Source organism: Protopterus annectens, chromosome 2.part0, assembly GCF_019279795.1.
Source record: "Protopterus annectens isolate FY-2018-M chromosome 2.part0, PAN1.0, whole genome shotgun sequence".
NCBI classification, from domain to species: Eukaryota; Metazoa; Chordata; order Ceratodontiformes; family Protopteridae; genus Protopterus; species Protopterus annectens.
The window spans coordinates 971,699,177-971,723,707 of NC_056728.1; the positions used below are offsets into that span (position 1 = coordinate 971,699,177).

Below are 24,531 nucleotides of genomic sequence, written 5' to 3' on the forward strand. Positions count from 1 at the left end.
AGCTTCCATTCATGAGTATCTGTCCTTGTTCTGCTCAGCTTGTCTTCCCCACAATTTTGTTCTGACTGGATGCAAGATGCCTGCAGAATGAGATTGTGCTGCAAAGTTATATCCCACGCTGACATGGCTGGTCTGCATTGGGAGTAAATATCTTGTCCTGTCTTGATCATGTACCTCATCATTGTGATACTATCTGTAAACACTTGAAGAGGTCTTGGTAATCACAGAACATTGTGTGAGTTGAGAACATTTATAAGAGCTAGCATCTCTTTTACATTTTTGTGTTTTGCTCTGTTTTTTTATTCCTAAAGACCCTGCAACTGGTGCGCTTTAACACTTCACCCCATGCAAACTCTGAGGTGTTTAATCTCTCTGCTTTGGAGAACAGTGGAGAATGGGCGACTGATTCTGAGAAATCTTATGTCCCCACCATATGATCTCCCTTTTTACAAATACCAGAACTGGAATTTGAAAATTCAATCAGTGTTGAAGCTGGTACCAAAGGGATTTCAGATACCATTTTATCTTTCTCACATGGAGTCTTACAAGTGGTATCATGGAAATCATGAAAGCCATGACACCCAAAATCCTGAAGTATTCCCTCACAGAGACAGAAGTCTGAGTAGAAAACCAAACAGATTGATTTGGATACAGATCTAAAATTTCCTGTGGATGAAAAGCTCTTTGTACTGAGGTGCCCAGCAGTTATCCCAGAAAAACAATCCTGTGATAGGAAGTCATGCAGTGGACTATCACAAGAGCTAAACACTTTGTAAACACTCTTGAGCACTGAATAGCCCAAAGGGTCTGGCAGAGTCAGTACAGCTGTGTAAGAACATGCCATAAAAGTAGATGTCCTATTGATCACTGCGCACTATTCCAATACTGAAGGGTTTTCTCGCCAAGGTAACCTGACATCTAGCTATCATAGAGGGTACATAAATCCAGGATTACATTTTCAGACTATCTAAAGCCAAGAGATCCTGGAAAAGCCCAACTAACTACAGTATAGAAAAAAAAAAAAGGTCAGCTAAAAGGCAGGCAGACAGACCTGCTCCCCCCTCAGGCCAAAAGGTGCATACAGATTGTGATGTCCAGTTAATATCCCACCGAACTGCAACCAATAAGGGAGACATCTGGACAATATCTCACTGGACTGTCAACAATAATGTGACATCTCCCACTATCCTGGGTGAGTAACTAAGGAGCTTCAATCCTCACTTCTGACTCCAATGTGAGACTTGTCACTTAAACAGGAGTAATATTTTGCAACTTTACCATAACAGCACAACAAGAACATGTTCTTTAACCTGGTACTGGACTGTAGCCTTCTGTTCACCACAAATATAACTCCTTATTACACACTTCAGAGCAATGTGTCCCAGTTAAGACCTCTGATACACTTGCAATTATATTAAATGTCACACATCCAAACACTTCTGGGAAAGCCTGACACAGACTTCCAGCTGTGTCACTTCCCCAAAATAATATGGTAATGCAAATGACCTAAGCAGCCAGGCTTTCAGAGTGGCCTGGGAAGTTATCAAGGCAAGTATAAGCCCTCTCAAAACACGAAAAAATCCCCCCCACTTAATAATGAGCAAAATGATTACAAATATAAAACAATAATTTCCAATAAACAAAACTCAATCACCAGGAAAATTAAATCAATACTGTGGGATAGAAATACCACATTCAGAAAAACAAACTGATTAGTTATAATTTCCTAACTAACTAAAGAACGCTGTCCCTGATCTAAACTAAATTACTGCAACACAGCTAAAGCAGGCTTACAGTTCTTGGTGAGTCCTTTTGGATATCCACTGCAACTGCACAGTACAACTGTGAACTGCTCACACTGGCCGCTAACTGTAACTTACTTCCATAACTGACAACTGAATTCAACGGTCTTCAGCAGACTTTTTTTATGGACTAGCCTGTCAATAACTGTTCCAGTCCTAATTTTCATTTCATATTTTGAAAATCAACAAACAGCTGTTTTCTAAAAGTTCCTTCCTGTCTTTCAGCTTCTCACAGTAATGCATACCAACTGTCAACATTCCAATGACCATCTGCAGATCAGCTGAATCCGAGACAGTTTCCCTTTAGAGTCTTTCTTCACAAACCTGCACAGTTAGAAATGTAAAAGGACACTGTTTAAGTCTTCCAAAACATTCTGTACAAACAAATTATCAATCAACATGAAAGAACTTATTTACAATATGATAGCTAGTCATGCTGGCATATAATACACAGGTTAATTTGAAATTATGTGCAAAACCTTAGCCAGACATGCTAGCACAAATAACAGTGTCTGATTTCTTCATATTTCTCCTCCCCATGACTCAAGCATGGTTTTCAAGTGATCCTTGAAAAACGATGCTTGATAAAAATGGGTCTGTCTGAGAATATCAACCAACTCCTCTCCTGGGCAATCCATTTACATTGGCATTATTAATCCCACTGCGTTGTTCTCCTTCTGAAGAAACTTGGCTGGGCACAGCCCTTCATCCCACAATCCTAAGCATCCACTTGTACAACAAATTCTTCATTTTAATGTGGGCTGGCCAACACAGGAGCTCCTACCAAAATCTCCTCAAGTTTTTCGAATGCCTGTTTACAATCTGGGGTCCACACTACCTTATCCAGTTTATTTTTCCTAGTTGAGACAGTAAGGGGTGCAGCCACTGCACTTCAACTGGGTGCAAATTTTCCACAGTACCCTGCACTGCCCAGGAGTGTTCTCACTTTCTTTTTAGTAACGGGAACTGGTGACACTTGAATAGCTTCCAGTTTGACAAGTTCAGGCCTAATCTTACCACTCCACACTCTGTGTCCTAAGTAAGTGACCTCTGCCATACCCACCTGATGTATGATGGCTTGACGGTTAAGTTTGACCTTTTAAACTGGTCTGCAAATGCCTGTAGCATATAATTTAACATCTCCACAAGGCCATTAGTCTGGGGGTGGTAGGGGGTATTCTTTAAATGAGTCACCTCACAACGCTTCCACAAACAAGTCAGCAGGTCTGACATGAAGTTGCTATCTTGGTCAGTCAGTATCTCCCTTGGAAAACCTACCCTGCTAAAAATTTCTAGCAAAACATTTGCAACCTTCTCTACATCAATATCACCTACAAAAGGAACATTAGACACCATAGCTAGAAATCCCACACCAACTGCCTTACTACCTCACCTTCCAGCCCTCCCTTAGGAGTCCACTTTCTATACAACAGACCTTCCTTCTCCGCCTTAATATCACCTACACAAGGAATATTATGGACAATAGCTAAAAGCTATCTCTGTGGGGTCAGTGTATGACATACCGTTGACACCAGTTCTGCACATGTTTGGGTCCTACTCTTTAGGTTACTTACACAGCTGTAAAAGGCCTTATGGCTACCCTTGGCAATACTTGCTAGGTTTCTCTCAAAAGAGCTCTTGGAGGATTTAACAAGTTGTCTTATTTGCCTGTTAAGGCTGAGGAGGGTGCTTTTCCATCATGGGGTCCTTGTCTTTGTTTTCTTGGACAGCAACTACATCTGTGAACTGCTCACAACTAGCTGTTAACTGCAAGTGACTTCTGTAACTGACTTCAACTGTCTTCAGCAGGCTCTTTTATAGACTAGCTTGCCAATTTATTTATTTATTTTACATTTGTTAACCGGGTAGAGTCCAGCCGGGCAAGTAGCCCATTTTCAGCGGAGACCCGGGAAGATAAGCTCCATAACAATAGTACAAAAAGATTACAAACATTTTTTTTAAATATTTACAAACAATATACAAAAAGTTAGACAGTTGCCAACAATCACAACTTACAAAAAGGGGAATGTAAAACAGAAAACATTACATTTACTAAGCCTTACTACAGACAGTAATATGACACTCACTAGATATACAACTAAAAACCATTGTGGTATTTTCATTTGGTAGAAAACAAGACGACAGCAGAATAGAAAACATTTGATCGAAGGCATGAGAAACTAGCCAGGAGTATTATAAGAGGATAGCCATTCTTGAGTAAGATATTCCTTTAGGAGTTTTTCGACGCTATGACAATCTGTGTTTAAGACATTCTGGGGTAATAGGTTCTACTGTTCGGCTACTTTGAAGGGAGAAGACAGAGAGTCACCTTAGTTACCTTAAGTATAAGTTTATAGGATGATCTATGGGTCCTGAGGTTGGTATTTAGTTGCACTAGGTTAGAGAGTGTAGGGCAATTTTCAGGTTTGTGGATAATGGAGTGGGCAGTGGTGAGCTGATGGATTGGCAAATTCAAGCTAGTGTAATTTTTGAAGAGCAAGGCAATGACGTGTCCTGTTGGGTATATTAGCAGCAAATTTTGATATTTTGTTATAGCAGGAATCAAGAAGATGTAAATCAGACTTGGGCAGGTTAGTGAAAAAGTGAGAACAGTTGAAGCTTGACCTACATGTACTCAGTAAAATTAAAAAAAAAAACACGCCAAAAACATGGACTCCTCTACAGGAATAAAAACTTTTTATCCAGTAAAGCCAAGACAGCCCTATCCCATGCCTACCTACTACCAACCCTACTATACGGCTCTCAAATCCTCACCAACTTACAAACCACACTTCTCTGTAAACTAGAATCCACTTACAACAAGGTGGCCAAATTTGCTTCCTAACACTCATACTCTTCTTACCACTGCTTAGCACTCAGGAAACTAAACTGGTTAGAGCTTCCTAACTACCTTCTCCTCTCTCAACTTCAGATAATCCACTCTATTCTACACCCGCCCTCTTTCTATCCCAGTATCCACTCTATCAGTTCTCTCTACACCCAACCTAGAACTCTTTGGAGCTCAGAACAACATCTCCTTTTTATATACAAGCCAAAGATTAACACTGGCAAGAACGTCTACAGCTATTCCCCAGCAAAAAGCTGGAATAAACTTCCATTATACATTCGAAACACTACGCCTAAACAACACTTCAAAAATGCAGTAAAAAAACCTAAGCAATAAAAGACTATGTCAGTGTAACTATCCCCCTGACTGACCTGGCTCCTCCTTTCCAAATTGCCCCCCCCCCCCCCCCTTCGGCACTCCTGTGTCACCTAACTTCCTTTCTCTATTGCTATATTACTGTATAATACTTCTTCACATACCCTTTCCACCATGCACCTACATATCTTTACTATTGACTCAAACAGTAATTCTTGAGCCGTTTCTATGTCTCAGCAAAATACAAAGTGCTAAAGGTAAATATTCCAATTGTATCCTTTGTACTCTTTGACTGTACTAGATGTACTACACTAATATGTAAATCTAATGTTACTCATGTTAAAACTAATAAGCTTAATTTTTTTTTCTGCTGGGAGACTAGTGTTTACAGAACTATGTACTATGTTACTTTAGTTAGATAACTCCCAGAGTCTTCAGTAAAAAAGGGCTCTGACCCAGCTGGACTAACCCGGTCAACAAATGTAAACAGTAGAGAAGAGTAGATAGGAGGTGGAATCTGGCTGTGGCTAGTCTGGCATTTTGAGTAAGGTAAAGTTTGGCCCTACATAGAGCACCAAGTTTGATGTGAAATTTCTTAATTGTGAGTGATATGTGTTTATTGAATGTTAGGTTGCTGTCTGTTGTGACACTAATAGATTTGTTTGGTTAACTGGTTCTATTATGGTGCCATTAGTGGAGCAGATGGAGAGAAGAGGTGGTTTTGCTTTGGATTTCCTGTTACAGAAGATCCTTAAATTTGCTTTGTTTGGGTTTAGGATGAGTTGAAGTTCATTTAGGTAATTTTCAATATCTAGAAACGACTTTTGCAGTTTATCTTGGAGTCCTTGTGGTGTGAAAGCAGAGCAAACAAGAGTAGCGTGCAGATTTAGTGGCAGTGTTTAGACTATTTCTGAATGTAATAAAAAGGAGAGGGCCAAGAATGGAACCCTGAGGAACCTCAACATAGACTGGGAGGAGTGTGGAGAGTTTATTATCCATTTAGTTGCCTGTTCATAGGTTGGTACTAGGCTATCGGCCCTAGGGCCTATACAAGCCTAGCCATAACAATTCCCTGGCTATTTCTTCCCATACTATTTACTTCCCTGGACCCCAGTCTAGCAGGGCGACTGACGTGATACCCGGGGTGAATTTCCTTTCTCCCATCCAATCGTCAGGGTTCCTTTTGAAGAGGACCAAAGAGGCGCTCTGCTTGACATGTATGGGCAGTACATTCCAAAGTCTGGGAAGTTTCTGCGTCAGAAACCTATCCCTCCAGCATGTTTTGTTTATTGTGATGACAAGGTTTAGATCCCTGCAGCGTGTGGCTTTGAAGGATTGGGATTTCTTTAAGTGTAGCATGTCCAATAGCTCTGGGTTTGACATGGCCTTGTATGTTAAGCAGAGATCGCCTCTGAGTAAACGATATGTGACAAAGTATGACTGGAGTTTTTTTAAGGCAGTCAGCGTATGGGCATCTGCTTTAGACCTGTGATTCTTTTAGTGAGGTATTTCAGCGGCCTTTCCAGTTGTTGCAGATGTCTTGAGAGGTACATACCAAATGGGGAATTGTATTCTATAATAGGTCTAATGAGGGATGAGTACAGTAGGACAATGACCTCCTTTTTTCTGGATGAAAAGCCCACAGTGATGAGGTGTGCCACAGAGAAGGATTTCCTGACTATTGTGGCGATGTGGTTATCGAAAGGGAGACCACTGTCCACCTGTGTCCCCAAGTCTCTTATCACACTTTCGGTGTTTAGTGTACTGCCACCTATGTGGTAATTCACGGGTACATGTTTTTTCCCAAAGGGGATAACTATACATTTCTTGGCATTGAGCTTGAGCCCATGGCTCTGGCACCAAGCATCCGTTCCTGTAAGGCCCTTTTGTAGAGTATCCACATCATTTGGGGTTTCAATAATGGCTCCCAGTTTGCAGTCATCTGCAAACTTTGTTAGCCAGAGTCCCTTAGTGTTTGGCCTGTACTTCAGAAAAGTAGATGCCAAACAAGAGCGGTCCCAGGACTGAACCCTGAGGTAATCCACTTGTCACTTGTCTGGAGCTGTTGTTGATTAGTAAGGTAGCTAAAGAAAGTACAGTTGTGTACACTTACCATGAATGTAGATGTTCGAGTGTATTCACTGTTGCACTCACTACATTTGGGTAATCCTGCTGGCAGGTTGCCCTCAGCTGGCCTGAATTCCAAAGTCTTGGGTCCTGCGTCTGCTGCTGTCACCCCTTCCCTAACGTCAGGTTGTCAGGAGTATAAAAGAAGCAGCTGACGCCATTTTCTTCAGTTTTTCTTGCCCCAGATGTCAGGTGCCCGCAAAAAGGGTAGCCAAATTTTATATATATATATATATATATATATATATATTCAGAAATACACCAATATAAATTTTACCTTCATCTATAAGCAAATACACCACATGGGTAGTATAAATCAGAGAAGAAAAGATAAGATCCAAAAGAAAAAAGGCGGAGGGCGGGTGGATAACCAGGACTGCAACAGTGAAAACATTCAAAACATCTACATTTATGGTAAGGGTACACAACTGTACTATGTTCTTCGTGTTTCACTGTTGCAGTCATTACAGTTGGTAGAGTCCCAAAACTATGGTTGGATGGCTGGAACTAGAGAGCAGTAAGAGCGGCTATGAGGCCATGCAGAACTGCAATGGCAAAGCCTGCCCTGGATTTAGAGTAGAGTGGCAGATGGTAATGCTTTGTGAAGGTGTGCACTGAACTCCAAGTAGCCACCTCTAAAATGTCTGTGGTTGGAACTCCCCTGAGAAAGGCTGCTGAGGTGGTTGCAGCTCTGGTGGAATGAGGCCTAATGCCCTTAGGCACTGGCTTGCCATGGTGTAAGTAGCAGAAACGAATGCAGTGGCCTAACCACTTAGATACAGTCTGCTTTGAGATAGGCTTTCCTTGTGATCCTGCAGCATATGCCACTAGTAATTGCTCTGTCTTCCTGAAAGCTTTGGTTCTGTCCAAGAAGAATCTAAGCTGTCTGTGTACGTCCAAAGAATGCAGAATTCTCTCTCCCTTGTTCTGTTGATTTGGGTAAAAGGTTGGCAGATGGATGGCTTGGTTAAGAGCCACACTGGACACTACTTTAGGCATAAATGTTGGGTTTGTCCTCAGGGAGACCCTGTCTGGATGAAAAATGATGAAAGGTTCCACAGCCATGAGCGCCTGTAGCTCTGAAACTCGTCTTGCAGAAGTAATTGCTAAGAGCAGAGCTGTTTTCCAAGATAAAAACTTCATATCAGCAGTAGCAGCTGGCTCAAATGGAGGCAGTGTGAGCTTTTCCAAGACATTGTTGAGGTCCCATGCAGGTATTGGTAGTCTCCTTGGGGGCCTTAAATTTCTGACTCCTCTGAAGTACTGCCTTAATAAAGAGTGAGAAAAAAGTGGTGGCTCTGTATTGTAATGAGCCGAAATGGCAGAGGCATGAATTTTTATTGTTGAAAAAGATAGGCCTTTGTCCAGCATATCAGTTAAGTATTGCAAAATCTGAGGAATATTTGGTACCGCTGTATTAGTTCCTTGTGCCTGGTTCCAGGCAGAGAATCTCTTCCATTTTCCAGCATAAGACTTTCTAGTACTAGGCCTTCTGGCTTCCAGAATGACATCCATCACAGCTTTACTGAGAGGTTATTTTTGTGTGGCTACATTATTCGCCATGCTGCCAAGTTTAATGTCCTGAGTTGGCTGTGCATGATCTGATTGTCTTGCTGGGACAATAGTCGAGGTATTTGAGGTAAGGTCCAAGCTAGGTATAGAGATAAGTTTCTTAGTATTGGATACCAGTACTGGCATGGCCAGTCTGAGGCAATCAGTATCATCTTTGGCTTCTCCTGTCTGACCTTTAGGAGCACCTTGGGGAGGAGAGGCAGTGGCAGAAAGGCATATACTGAAAGGTTTTTCCAGCTGAAAGATAGGGCGTCCACTTTCCATGCTTGTCTGTGATAAGTCCTTGGGCAGAATCTTTTTAGTTGGTAATTGAGAGGGGAGGCAAATAGATCTATGTCCTGGCATCCCCATTTCCTTGTTATCATGCTGAAGACTTGTGGATCCATCTTCCATTCGTGGGGATCCATGAGGTTTCTGCTTAGTTCGTCTGCCAGAGTATTTTCCTTTCCTGGCAGGAATTGTGCCTGCAGATGTACTTGTAAGTCAAAGCTGTGTCCCACAAGGTCATGGCTAATCTGCAAAGGGGGTAAGAATGTGTGCCCCCTTGCTTGTTTATATACCACATGACCATGGTGTGGTCTGTCTTTATCAGTAGTTGTCCCGGATGCAGTAGGTCCTTGAAGGCTGTCAGGGCATTTTGAAAAGCTAACATCTCTTTTTGATTGATAAGTAGATGCATTTGGTTTGAGGACCATGTGCCCTGAATGCATCTTCCTGCCATGTGGGCTCCCCAGGCATAGTCTGATGCATCCGTTGTTAGTGTATGCCTGGCTGGAGGTAATGTGAATGGCTGTCCCTTGTTCTGGTGACAACCCTTTGCCCACCATCGAAACTCCTGTTGCAGGCAGGGAATGAGAGTAATGACTGTTTCCACACTGTGGCAATGTTGAGTCCAAACACTTTTTAGGTACCATTGAGGTTTCCTCATATGCAGTCTTGCATATGGGATTAGTAGGATGCAGGATGCCATGAAGCCCAAAGCCTGCAGAATTTTTCTTGCAGATAACTGGGCCTTTGTTGCCAACATTTTAAAATAGGTAGTCAGTTGCCTTTGTTTGTCTGGCGTGAGATAAGCCATCTGGGCAGTTGTATTCAAGCTTGCACCCAGGAATATTATCTCTTGTGAGGGTACTAGTTTTGATTTCTTTTTGTTGATTGTGTACCCTAGGCATGTTAGAAGTCTTTTCACAAACGCCAGGTGTTGAAGAATGTTCTTGTTCTCTGCTTGAATGAGACAGTCGTCCAAGTAAGGATATATTAGTGTTCCTCTTTGTCTGCAGAATGCAATTCCTATTGCCAGGCATGTTGTAAAGACCCTGGGCACAGTAGATAAGCCAAAGGGCAGTGCAGAGAATTGGTAATGCATTGAACCAGCCTTGAATCTTACGTATCTTCTGCATGATTGTCTGATTGGAACATGTAGGTATGCCTCTTTTAGGTCTAAAGTCACAAGCCAAGCATTCTTGCCCAGCATGGGCAAAGTCAACATTTTGAATTTTGGAATATCCAGGAAAGTGTTCAAAATAGATAGGGTCCAGTATCGGCCTCCAGGCCTTGTCCTTTCTGGGTACCAAGAACAGTCTTGAGTAAAATCCTTGTCACTGCTCTTGCTCTGATACTTGTTGAATGGCCCCCATGTCCATGAGGATGAGACTTGTTTTTGTGCCTCTGCCCATTGATTTTCTTGCAGATCTGGCCAGCCATTTGCTTTTGGTAGAGTATGGAAGTGGAACTTGTAGCCTAGTGACACTATCTTTAGAACCCACTTGTCCTGGGTTATGATGTGCCAATTTTGAGCAAAGAGTGCTACTTTTCCCCCTAAGGGTGCTGCCAGAAGATAAGTGCTTGGTGCCAGCAGGGGGAAGTCACTGGGACTGTTTTCTGTAAGTTTGTGATCTATCTTCTCCAGCTTTGGAGGTAGAAGCACCCCATTGCTTGGGCCTATAAGGACCTTGCGCCTGGGATCTGCCCCTAGGACGTCTTGGTCTGTCTGACACAGGAAAGGACCAATTTTTTGTAAGCCAGTGTCTACTATACCTGGGTGGCTGTAGCTGTAAAAAATCTTTGACAATTTGCATTAATTTAGCTTTGTCCTCCATTTTCTTTAACACCTCTTCTGCCTTAACACCAAACAAGGTATCATGCTGTAAAGGTGCATCTAGTAATTTAACTTTAACATGATCAGGCAGATTTTGTTCCTTTAACCAAGTATGCCTCCTAATTACAGAACCCGTAACTGCGGCCCTGCAGAAGGCCTCCAAAGAATCAAAACCACATTGCAAAGTATGTTTTTCAACTTGTTCTGCTGCATACAATAAATCCTGCATTTCCTTGTTTTCTGCACATTCAGAGTTTAACAACATTTTCTGTTTAAGCAATCCCATGACATGCATATGTAATTGACAGTTTAAGGCCCTTATAGCCAAAGTTGCAGAGGTGTAAACCTTTTCGCCCCGTCTATCCAGTGCCCTTGAATCTCTGTTAGAGGAGGTTGGGTTTTTTGCAGTGGAAACTTAACCCCCTTTGGACCCTGTGATATAGTTTCTGGGTCAGCAGCAGGGTTTTTAAAAAGAAATTTGTGTGAGTCAGGAACCCTGTAATATCTGTCAGGCTTAACGGGAGCTGGGGGTAAGGAGTCAGGGGTCAGACTAGACTCCGAAAACACATCACCTACAATGTCTAACACAGGTGGAATGGCTAGAGGCCTGTGCTGAGGTAGTAATAGAAAATCCCTGAGCCTCTTTTTTTAGATTCTGAAAAATCTTGCCTCTCTCAGTGGAAATGCTCCCTCATAGTGTGCAAGGTTTCCCCAAAGGAATAGTCCTCAGGAGGAGATGCTGAAGGTATAGATTCTTCAGCATCAGAATCCTCATAGGGGGAAGAGAATATTCATGTTCAGAAGAGGAATCAAAAGAAATGGAAACCTGATCTGTAGATTCATAGTCAGTGTCTTGCCTAGGCCTCTTATCAGGAGGGGGATGGGAACCCCTGATCAAGGTAATAAAGTGTTCGGTCATTTTGAGCATCTGTTTTTTCGGCATAGAGGATTGTCCACGTGGCTCTTGAGTTTGTTTGTTTCCTTGCTTTAGAAGGTGCTTTAGTCTTTGCCTTTGAAGCTGAAGTCATTTTAATGTAAAGATGTTTAAGTCTGAATACACCCTCAGAAGCCGGTACCTGCTCAGCGGCTCCGGACCCATCTGAGGGATTAGCGTCCAAGGTTCTAATACCTTGAGTATCCAGCGGCATGGCTGAATCCACATGGGAGTCGGTAGCGGCTTGCAACTCTAAAGTAGCGGGCGTCAGGGGCTGCGAAAGTGCCTCACTGAGAACCGGCGACTGGCTTAGGAGAAGCTTCATCATCGGTTTTGGGCCTCGGTTGTTTTTCGCTATCCTTTTCTTTGCGTTTTTTGTAAACTCCGGTAGTCGGATGGCTATCTGACAACATTTCAGAATAATTAAATCAGCGTCCAAAAAAGTTTAAAGCAAAATCATACCGACGTTTAATAGTGCGTTGGTTAAATCTAGCACAAAACTGACAACCAGAAACGTTGTGATCAGGGCCTAGGCAAGGAATACAGTAAGAATGAAAATCCTTATGAGGTATTTGCTTCCCACAAGAAATACAGTTATTAACTTTTTCTGACATCGGTCTGGAGCAAGAAAAAAGTTTCCTCAACGGGGTACTTAGCTTTATTGAAGACTTCGGATCTGAAACTCAAATACGAAAATCTCAGGAGTCGGCCAACTGGCACTTGCGAACTGCTTCTGCTTCGGGCACCATGCGGCAAGAAAGACTAAAGAAAATGGCGTCAGCTGCTTCTTTTATACCCCTGACGACCTGACGTCAGGGAAGGGGTGACAGCAGCCGATGCAGGACCCAAGACTTTGGAATTTAGGCCGGCTGAGGGCAACCTGCCAGCAGGATTACCCAAATGTAATGACTGCAACAGTGAAACACGAAGAACATCCAGTTGAGAACTGTAGAGTTGAGGTTGAAGGAGTTTAGAGTGTTGAGTAGTAGTTGGTGGTATACCATATCAAAAGCTTTGGACATATCAAGGAATACGGTAAAGATTAGTGAAACTTATGAGGGCTGTGGAAGTACTGTGTTTCAGACGGAAGCCGTGCTGTGAACTAGATAAGAGTTTATTTGTAATGAGGTGATCTAGGAGCTGCTTATGGATACATTTCTCTAAGATTTTGGCTAGAGGTGAGAGAATGGCAATGGGCCAATAATTAGACAGATCTTTAGATAGGTCTCCCTTGTGGAGGGGAATTATATGGGATATTTTCCATTGTATGTGGATATATTGTTCTGCGATGGAACGATTGATTAGGATAGATACGGTGTAGGCGATGGAGCTTGCAACAGTTTTTAAGAAGTCATTAGGGAGTTGGTCAACTGCTATGACAGGTAGGTTTTAGCTGTGATAGGAGCTTTTTGATACAAGAGATTTGTATGAGTTTAAAAGAGAAGTAGTTGGGTTTAGAGTTAGTAGAGGTAGGCACTGTAAGGGGTTGGTTAGTTGTGATGAAGAGAGTTAAACTGGGATGCTATACATTCAGTGCTATTTGTTGTAGATGGTGCAGGTGTAGAGGTTTTTCCAGGGTTGATGAGGTAGCTAAGGTTTTGCCAAAATATCTGTGGGTTATGTGTTTTCGCTGACAAGCTAGAAAAAATATTTTTTGTCAGATATTTGCTTCTCAGTTGTTTGTAAGAGGTGAGGTTTTCTGAGGTATTGGAGGTTTGATAAGCAGTCCAGGCTCTATCCCTTTGTTTAATAAGAGATTTACGATCTTTGGTTATCCAAGGTAGGTTTTTGGCTTTGGAGCAGATTTTTCTTGTTGGAACGAGGTTATTAAGGATGTTGAGGAAGGTATCATTAAAATATTTTACAGCTTGGTCTAGGTGGAGTGAATTTTAGAGGTGACCAGTTGCAGTTTTGAAGTAGGGAATTTAAGATGGTAGGGGAAAAATTTATTTTGTTGCGTATGCGTTTGAAAATGACATTACAGGGGGAGTGAATGTGTTTCCTTAGAAGAAAGGTAGGGGAGTGGTCTTTTATAGACTAGCTTGCCAATAATTGTTCCAGTTCTAATTTTCATTTCATATTTTGAAAATCGACCAGCAGCTGTTTTCTAAAAGTTCTTTCCTGTCTTTCAGCTTCTGACAGTTAACACACAAAAACTGTCAACATTCCGATGATATCTACAGACCAGCTGAATCTGAGACAGTTTGCCTTTAGAATCTTTCTTCACAGACATGCACATTTAGAAATGTAAAGACACTGTTTAAGTCTTTAAAAATAAACATGAAAGAACTTATTTACTATACCATAGCTAGTCATGCTGGCATATAATACACAGGTTAATTTCAAATTATGTACAAAACCTCAGCCAGATGCTAGCACAAATAACAGTGTCTAATTTTGTCACAGAGATTAGTATAAAGAACAAAGGGGAAGGATGAAGACATCCAATACTACAAACAGAGATAAGTAGGACATTTACTGTTGTGCTAACTTCTTATACAACTGTACTATGTCTTTCCCTAGATTACGGCTGCAGTACTCCAATGCTGATGGGTGATTCCAAAAACTTTAGAAGCTTGACAGGATGGATAGACAGGTGACAGTAGAGTTGTCTGCCAGTCCTACAAGTACGGATCCTTGGTCTAGAAAAGGCATCCACTCTATAGAATTTTGTGAAGATATATACAGAGGACCAGGTTACTCCTTTCAGAATGGCTCAATTGTCAGTTCCCATGAAGAAGGCTTTAGAAAAGGATACTGCACTGATGGAGTGTTTTTTCACTAGTGAAGACAGGGACTTGCCATAGTAGCAAAAAGAAAAGAAAAGACTTTGCCAATGAAACCTTTTCCAATGTTCCAAAAATGCTTGAAAGATAGAGAAAAGCAAAGGCTTTGATTAGGAGAATCAGGAGAACCCTGGAACTGAACTAGAGTCTGGAGATGGAAGATGGAGATAAAAAGGAAGACCAGCAATGTGGAAATTAGTGAATAAATCATTTTACAAAGCTTTTCAGAAGGAAATATTACTTAAAGGTAGGAAATGAAATTTGATTTGAACAGTGGTGATATATCTGTGGGGCCCAGAAGCAAAATACAACACAATGGGGTACAATTCTGAAAAAATTTATGAAAACATTTCGTATGGAAGATGTAAAAATCAGTAGCAGGAACCGAGAAAATTTACATATTATTCCCCAAAGTACAATAACTAGGCTAGGCTGGACTAGACAGAAATTATATTTCACAGGAATGTGTGCATTTAATTGAGATGTCTGACACATCCAATAACTATTTCAGATCATGTGCCAATAATAACTACATAAAAATGCAGGTTAATGAAGTACAAATGAGACACTGGCACCTCCCCACCTACTTGTTAAAAGAGAAGAATTTAAGGAATAGGTAATGGAAATTATTTGGGAGTTATTTTAGAAGACAAAGTACTCCAGAAGTTACAGCTAGTGAGCAGGAAAAATGGGAGTTTAAAAACTAGGGGAGGCAAACATTTGACAACATTGCTAGAACAATAACGATTCAGAAGGAAACAGAATGTTGTTGGGTCTTGGTGCAGAGAAAATGTTTACAAGAGTAAGCTGGGATTTTATGAGTAGGGCAATGGAATCATTTCCATTCCCTGACAATAAGTTAATGAGGAGGATATACGAGGGATCACAGGCAAAAAATCAAAGTGGGAGGGTTCCCCTCTGATAAGTTGTGCCTGAACAGGGGAGCCAGGCAGGGTGCACTCTTTCTCATTTATTTGTGTTATATTTGACAAAGAAAATAAATGTCTCAGAAATTCAAGGAAATAATTGGCTTGTTAATCAAAAAAGTTGGCTTTATTTGTAAACAATATTATTTTGTACCTGATAAAACCAGAAAATGACATATCAGTGTTGTGGAACATTCTGAGATTTTTTTTTTGAGAGTGGATATAAAATTAATGAAGATAAAGCAAAGGCTATAGTTGTATCCACATGACTTGGTTCAGCAATACCCATATTTATGGAGACATGATAAAATGAAGTATTTAGAAATATGAGTTAAAAAGGATTATGTTACAGCAGCTAAGGATTAATGGAAAAGAGCCTAAGCAAAATAAACCACAAATACTGAGAAACCATAAGCTCTTGCCTATGGATACGGATTGCAAGATACAAGCAGTGCAAAAATGTGTTAGTCCCTTTAGTTTTATACGCAGGTCAGGCATTGGAGAAATTATGGACAGTACTTAAACAGTTAAACAATTTTACCTGTGAAGGAAAGAGGGCAAGAGTCAAGTGGCATAAGTTGATCCTACCAGTGGAAAAAGGTGATTCTGAATTCTCTGATTTGAAGGGATATTTTAGAACTACACAATTAAGGCTCTTCTACATTATCCAAGCAGAAAATAACAATTTAAAATGGAAAGGGATGATGAAGCAGCAGGGAGGAAATTCAAGAAACAAGGAGATAGTTTGAGTGGATACTGATTCTTAGGGAGAACAGAAGTCATACAGAATATTATATTCATAAAGTAGAAGAGTGTATTCTAACAACTAAGCCAATGAAGAAAGGAAAGCCTGATGATAAGGATAACTGTGAATTAAGGGTACAGAGAATATGCAAGAGGGGGCTGAAATTTACTGGAGGAAGTTGACAAAGGAACCAATGTATTGGGAACAAATAATTAAGGGAAAGGCAATAGAATAGCAAGAAGGCAAGCTGACATTTGGACTCTAAGCTACAGACTACCTTTCCTACCATTTTTATTAATTTCAGAGTACAGGCACAGAGAAAGGGATAGAGGAATCTTAAGTAAAAGACATGCAGCCTCTGGTGGTGGCTTTCCTTGAATTTACAACAGAAGCCACTGCTGAAAAAGGGAGCTTATTGGCGACTGGGATGTGGCCGGCGACCTTGGTGAATGTAATTCCACTAACTTTGATCCAGGAAAGACACCGAAGATTTTTAACCTGGAGGCAGAGGAAGCGGAGCAAGAAAACTTTGTTTTTGCCAATAATGGCGTTAGTGCGAGGTCAGGACATTCCTCAGAAGCACTAAAAGGTACTGTAAACAACAACGTAACAACCAATACATGGTTAAACAAGGAATTTTGTTTTAAAACGGACAGCTATGAGAATTTGGGGACTAAAAGAAAGTATAAAAATGGGGAAGGGGATTCATACATTGTGAAATTGAATAAATTGCATACAATGATGTTGAAATTTAGAACTTATACTATAGAGAATGCCTACCTTTTAGAATGTTTAACAAAAGAGATAGTCCCTAAGGGACTTAGAGTGTATAAATACCCAAACAATGTGGAGAAAGGGTCTATTTTTCATGAGAGCTTAGTGAAAGCTTTCAACAAATGTGGATTAGAAATAGTAAAGCTGATTATAGAAGAAAATGATAGAAAACAGCTTGTGTTGAAAAAAGAAATTGATGAATTAGATGCATGTATTAAGAAAGACATGATTTTTGGGGATTAAAGAAGAAAAAGAAAAATACTTTAAGGTGAGGAAGGACATTGATGGTAAATGTGAAGACATTATCCAAAGGAAAATGGGTAAACTAAAGAGGGACATTAGTGAGTATGATTCCAACATCAGTTACCCTGGGCCGCCACCAGTTAGATCAGATAGAAGCAATTATAAAGGGAACTGGAACAAATATAGGGAGGACAGTAAATGGTATAATGAAAATTACGATGAAGAATTTCCCCCATTAGAACATGATAGAAGAAGACAAGATTCTGTATATTTTGAGCCAAAAAATTTTCACATGGGGGGGGGGGGAGGAAGGGGAGACAGTATCAATACGTACCCCAGCCCAAACAGACTTAGACCAAATGCAGGAAATTATAGTGACAGATAACATTAGGAATACATTACAGGACTTCACTATCTACAATTTTAGTAGTTTAGTTTTAACAAAAGGTCATTTTAATTTATTTAGTAAAGGGTTAAAATATATACCCCTCAATAGAGGTGATGTTACAAACACCTTACTAGGCTTGAAACTTTTTACAAGAAAATTAAATTTAGAAGTTTTAGCTTCAAGAGCAGGTTTCAATAGGAATAATACAAATAAAGGAAACCTCACTAGAAAATCTACTTTTAATCCACCACTAATTCCCCAGATTAAAAATTTTGAAATGGTAATGGAAAGGGAGATAAGGAAGACCCAGAATCTCAACAACAATAAAAGATTTACGAGCTATGAGAATTTAGGTTTTGAAGAAAAAGAAGTGTTAAAATATTTGAAAAGTAACACCTCTATAAGAATAATGAAACCGGATAAGGGAGGGGGGATAGTAGCAATGGACAAAATAATATATGAAGGGAAAATGAATGGTATATTGAGAGACGAAACAAAGTATAAAATAGTATCTAAAAATGAAGTGAACAGAGCTTACAGTAGAATTGATTTGATTATACAAGATTTACTACTTGAGAAAGTCATTAATGACAAAACATTTAGATACTTAGAAGTAAAAAACCAAGAATTGTGACGATTTTTGGAATACCAAAAATTCATAAAAACTTGGAGAATCCCCCACTAAGACCTATAGTATCGGCTGAAGGGTCGAAAACAACACCACTTGCCAAGTTTGTGGACTTAAAAACAAAACATATCTGGGTGAACAAAGAGGTGATTTTGAAAGATTCATGGGACTTCCTGAGGGAAATAAAGAGAATATTATAGGGAGGACTTGCTTTTTATTACAATAGACATAATAGACTTGTTTTCCAGTATACCCTATGAAGAAGGAATGGAGATGTTCGAAGAGAGCGTTTTTGATGATAATAAGATGACACAAGAAGAAAAAAATCAGCTCTGTTGCACTCATGGACATGGTCCTAAAAAATAACTTCATTATATTTGGAGGTGAATTTTTCCAACAGACAACGGGTGTGTCCATGGGTGCAGCATGTGCACCTACCTTTGCAAATATTGTTTTAAGCAAATGGGAGGAAAATATGTGCTTAACTCTGATTTTAGAGAACATTGGTTATTATACCGGAGGTTTCTGGACGATATAGTTATGTTCTGGATGGGAGGAGAGGAAGTTTTTATGGAATTTTTCCAATATATTAACAAAACTACTAATTTCTTAAAATTTACACACACTATTAATTCAGAGACCTTAAAGTACCTAGATGTAGAAGTTTATAAAAAAGATGGTCAATTTGAAACAAAGGTGTATAGAAAAGACACCTATGTAAATTCCTTCCTGCATTATGATAGTGGACACCCCTTACATTGTAAGAAGAACATTGTGAAGGGTCAGTTTGTAAGGGGTTCTAGAATGACCAGTAATCAAACTGACTTTATAGACGAATGTGAAAAGTTAGAAAAAATGTTCAAGGATAGGGGGTACCCACTAGACTTTGTGGAAAGAATGAGAAGGGATGTAGAGGAAGGACGAGACCACAGATTTTACCCCATAAAAGGGATAGATCTAGATAGGCATTTAGGGTTAAAGAATAGTGAGGAAACAATAATGGTGAAAGGTTATCAAAAGAGTTTAGTGGTGGAATACAACTTGGTAAATAGGAATTTGAGGAAAGTACTGGATAGGGAATGGAATACCTTCTCCACCCTAACTGATATAGATGAAATCAAAAAGATACAACCTAAAATAATATACAAAAATGCACCAAATTTAAAAAGGATGATAGAAAAAGTAGGGTTTAACAATTCAGGACTAAATAACAACAAAAGGAAAGGAACTTACAAATGTGGCAAATGCCAACAGTGTCCTTACATTATGAACACAAATGAGGTATATATACACAGTAGAAGAAGAAAAATTACAAGTAAAGGTTTTTATAATTGTGATTCTAACAGAGTGGTATATTTAGTGGTATGTGAAGGATGTCAGTCCTTTTATATAGGGAAGACGGAAAGAAGTTTGAAAAAAAGAATTTATGAGCATACGACATTAGTAAAGGCAAGGAAACCAATGCTCTTTTTAAACATAGTAAGACATGTAATGAATATAGTTTTAAGTTTTTAATATTGGAGCAAATTAAATTAGATATCAGGGGTGGTCCGTGGGAAGACATCCTTGAAAGTAAAGAATTATGGTGGCAGGTGAGCTTGGAAGCAGGAAAGGAACCAGGCTTGAATGACTACTTATCTAGTGTCTCTATTAAGTTAAAGGCAAATAAAATTTGATTGTAGTAATAACAAAAGGCCACTAGAGGGGGGTAAGAACATCAAAACATGCACAAACAAACATTAATGATGTGAGAAAGGATGGATTCTTTGCAATAGATTTAAATGGAACATTTTTTTAAAAAATTATTAAATACAGATCACATGTTTTTAAATCAATTTATGAACATATAATGTATTAAAGATGTTTTTAAAACGAGTTTTTAGGTAGGCAATGTATTTCATAAGCACTAAAGCACTTTTTACAACTTTGAACTAATTAATATTCATGAATGAATATATTCAATATGATTTGATGATTTTAAAATTGTAGGAAGTGGTTTGATTGGTTTAATTCAATTAATTTGGTATGTGAAAGTATTTAAACAGAGCTGTTTGTAACAGAACATTGTCTGATGAAGTCCTGACAGGACGAAAACGTAATAGGAGAAGTAGCGTTTATGGCGTTTTTTTCGTGTGAATAAAAAGTTTTCTAATAACTTGAGGAGTTGTTTCTGGCTGAAGGCACTATTTTTACTAGTTTTGCTGAAAAAGAGAACTAGTATAGCATATAAGCTATTGCACAGTAACTACAAGAATTAATCAGAGGAGGTTAGAAAAGATTGGGAAGGAAGACTGGAAAAGCAATTCACAAGACAAATATGGGAGGATATGTATGGCTCCAGGTATGCAAGTCCAGAAGGTTTACGATCTTTGGAAGTGTTTCCACCTGTATTTTTTATAACCCAAGCAGACTTCAATGAATTTTCCTTACTGATATAGCAAAAGTTGGAGGTATGATGGGAAAGAAAGATGTAAACTGGGAACATATGTTTTCAGAGCATAATGAGTTAGTAGATTGTAAAAATTCCCTACAAAGTACTCTGGCAGAAATAGCTGGTGGGCAAATTGCTGTAACTTAGGAAATTATTCTTTTGAGCTGGGACACAGGATGTGAACTGGCTAGAAATAGTAAGGCCTTAAGTTTTACTCTGCTGGCTTTCAAAAAAGCAATTACTAGAAAATGGAAATCAAAGCCTATACCAACTGTATTTGAGGTACTGAATATTATAAAAGATAAAAAAGACCTAGAGGATGGATTTTTGGAAAAGGGAAGGAGCAAATCACACAGAAAAAACTGGAAATTGTGGGAACAATACATGCAGACTAATGTTCAGGGGGAGGAGTGAGGTTTAAGGGAAGGCCGGAATTCAGCAGTTTATGTAATGCTGAACTGATGACAGTTGCAAAGAAAAGGTACGTGATGTATAATGTACTTAAATGGGAAAAATGTTAATATGGTTTGTCTTCTTTTCTGTTAATGTGTGTTTGCCTATGCTTTAAGTCATACTTTTAACAGTAAAGAGCCAGCCCTACAAAACTGCAACCTAACTAACACACCTTCAGCCATCACCTAATACTATACTTCTACCCAACTGTACTGTCCTACTATTAAACAACTGCTCCCTATCCATACTAATAAAACCACACGTCAAACCCATTACCCTTTCATTCTCCCACTGGTCTACCAAAACATTTAATACTGTCACTATCAACCTCCTTGCATTTGTAACACAATTACATTAGTATATGCTTGTATATTACAGTACGTGTGATATTCTTGCCATCACAGGAAAAATGGCTAAAGCCTACCTTTAAAGATTCTGAACTACTCCAGGTTATAAGTGCTATAAGCTCTAACAGTACCCCACAAGTAGATGGGGTAGCTTTAATTTATCTAAGTGCATACACTCTCTTTCTCTATTTGCACATCATCTCCAAATTCCAAAATCCTGAAATACTTACAGCACTGCTAAAGCTTAACTAACAACCCTATGTATTGTCACAGTCCATATCCCACCTGGAAATAATATAACAACTTTGGAAGAAATCCTCTCCAAAAAACCTAGTAATATACCTTATGAAAATAATACCAACAATTAACGATGAAATTCTAGACTGGATAGTGTTCTCTAACCCCTGTAAATTTACAGCCTCTGGAACCTACCTAAAATAACTTCGCAACTACCTTCCAACATATAAGCATAGGAATACCACCCATTAACCTAACACTCACCAACTTAAAACTTTCTGAAACATTTCTAAATTCAATAAATACTCCATCAATACACTGAAAGCCTTTAACTGGTCTGCTCTAAAAACTCTCCCACTCATCAGCCATAACCCACTCTGCAGAAAAAAAAAGTGTGAGAATGAAGCACACGCCATGGCTCACCACCCAGACAAAAAACTACAATGTAACAGAGTCAAAGTTTGGAAAGAATGGATCAAACATAAAAACTCCCTATAACCTGCAGCTCTATATACAATTATGCAATCTGTGTAAAACAAGTTAAAGAAAAAAAAAAAAAATATATATATATATATAAATATATATACACACACACACACAAAAAAATAATATATATGTATACACACACACACAGACTATATATATATATATATATATATATATATATATATATATATATACACACACACACAAACATTATTATAGCCATCTACATCTTCAACACAAAAATAAAAAAATAACCTTCCAAAACTCTGGACATCAGTATATAACTTGCTACATCTGGGCTCAGATAAGGAACTCATCTCTTCTCAGAATAGCTCTCCACTAAAAAGAGTGGGGTTTCCTCTGAGTGCTCCGGTTTCCTCCCAAGTTACAAAGACATGAGTCTGGAGCATTTCTTCCCAGGCCTCCGCTAAAAATTGGCTTTGTTACAAGTCGGACTTTCCCGGTTAACAAATGTTAAATAAATAAAAATAAACAAACAAATTTAGGAACTAAGGCAAACTGGGTGCCTCCTTACTCCTTGACTTGTTTAAAGTATTTGATACAGTTTCTCATCCTAAACTCACGTACAAAATGTCTTAACTTGAACTATCCCATTTTTTTCATTATTGTGGTTCAGTAGCCATTTAACTGACAGGCTCCAGTCTGTAAAAATGGCAGAATACCCTCTTCCTACCTGCACACCTTCACTGGTGTACCCCAATGATCTATTCTTGCTCCCCCTCTTTAATATCTTCATCAGTGACCTCTACACCTCCACAGGTCCAGCCTCTCTTTCTCAATATAATGATGATTTAACATTTCTATGTGTATCTAATAAACTACAACTCCATCATATTACACAACTACTTCTCAAGCCTAAAAAAAAATTACTGTTATTTTTCCCCAAATCACAAACACTGAACATGAATTTTAAAATCATTTCACAAAAAAATCTGAAACTGAAGTAGCCTCACATACAAAACGTCATGGAGTTATTATAGACAATAACCTTAAACATGACCAGCATGTTCAAAATAACAAAAAAAAAAAATCAGCAAAAACATGGAGTACTCCTACATGCATGAAAACTTCATTATCAACACCACCAAAACCACACTTATCTGCTTCTCCCATTTTTCTCTGTTCCACCCAAGTTTCAGGATGCAGTTAGAAGTAAGCTGAGGGTATGCTACCATAAGGTTGTAAAATTTGCTATCAACAAACAATATTTTAGCCACCACTGTATTGCCATCAAGGCAATGAATTGGTTAGAACTGCCTCACCACTTAAGACAACTTATAGCTCATTTCTACCAACATTATTCACAGAGCCGAAGGCTGCACTGCGTTTAGTCCTATTCTCCTTTCAAACCACACTAACAGACTACTTTCATCTAATAAACATAATCATCTGAACATATATAAACCCCACATATCCTCTGACCAAAATCTCTACTCATGCTCATTCACTAGAATTCTATCCCTCTGTAAGTTAGATCTACATCTAAAATCTCCAACTTCAAGCACCTAGTAAAAGATCAACTAAGTAAGACATTGCTCTGCTTCAGCACTACCTCACAATGAATTAGTACTTCCCTCCCTCCTCAACCGGCATACTCCTTACCAATTCATTTTCTCTGAACACAATCTAAATCTTGGACAACTGACAAACTATTTTATTTAGTTATCGCTTTTCCAAAGAGTGTACACAGTGTGTATGTCATCTTTATGAACTGTAACTTGTAAATTACTTAACTATTGATAATGTTCTTTTTTTCAGTTTATCTCTGTCCAAACAGTAGTACTCTGTGTGTATAAGTTCAAACTGCATGAATTAAAGTGGTGAATTTTTTCTTGGTTAACATGTTATTCTCTATTATGTTTTACAATAACTTTGTTAATTAACTGTGAACAGATTATATCAATGAGGAGTTTTTCCCCACAGTATTCCTCTGAAAATGAAAAGCTTGACTCATCCCACAGCAGTCACTAGAGCGTACAACACCATGAACACACACATGCACACTCTATACTTTTATGACATAATGAAAAACTATGTGCATAACTATTTTGCTACTTACTTTCACAAACCCCATTGGCATTATAGTATCCTGCAGGGCATTCTGGAATACAGCTATTCCCCAAAAGGAAAAAATGAGGCTTCTTGCACCACAGACAAATATGGTCATTACTTCTTAAGTCTGCTACACACCGTTGACATTCTGAAGAACAATCTGGGGAAAAAAGAAAACACCAGAGTTTTAGAGAGAATTTGTTTAAATGACAATTCCTTCCTCCCATGCACTCTTCAATAGAGTTATTTTTCTCCCTCTAAATCCATTAGTCATACAGTAATGCAAACAAACCTTTCTAAATCTACTAAATTTTATTA

At 39.0% G+C, this 24,531-nt stretch overlaps 1 protein-coding gene across 1 annotated transcript in view; it reads right to left on the reverse strand.

Annotated features, from left to right (window-relative positions):
* The window catches only part of LOC122792799 (extracellular matrix organizing protein FRAS1-like), a 4,352,848-nt gene that overhangs the window by 3,259,343 nt on the left and 1,068,974 nt on the right, over nucleotides 1-24,531 (reverse strand). Inside the window, exon 19 of the mRNA XM_044060368.1 lies at nucleotides 24,221-24,373. Within this exon, the coding sequence (XP_043916303.1) occupies nucleotides 24,221-24,373 (153 nt within the window). The remainder of the gene's footprint in view (nucleotides 1-24,220; nucleotides 24,374-24,531) is intronic.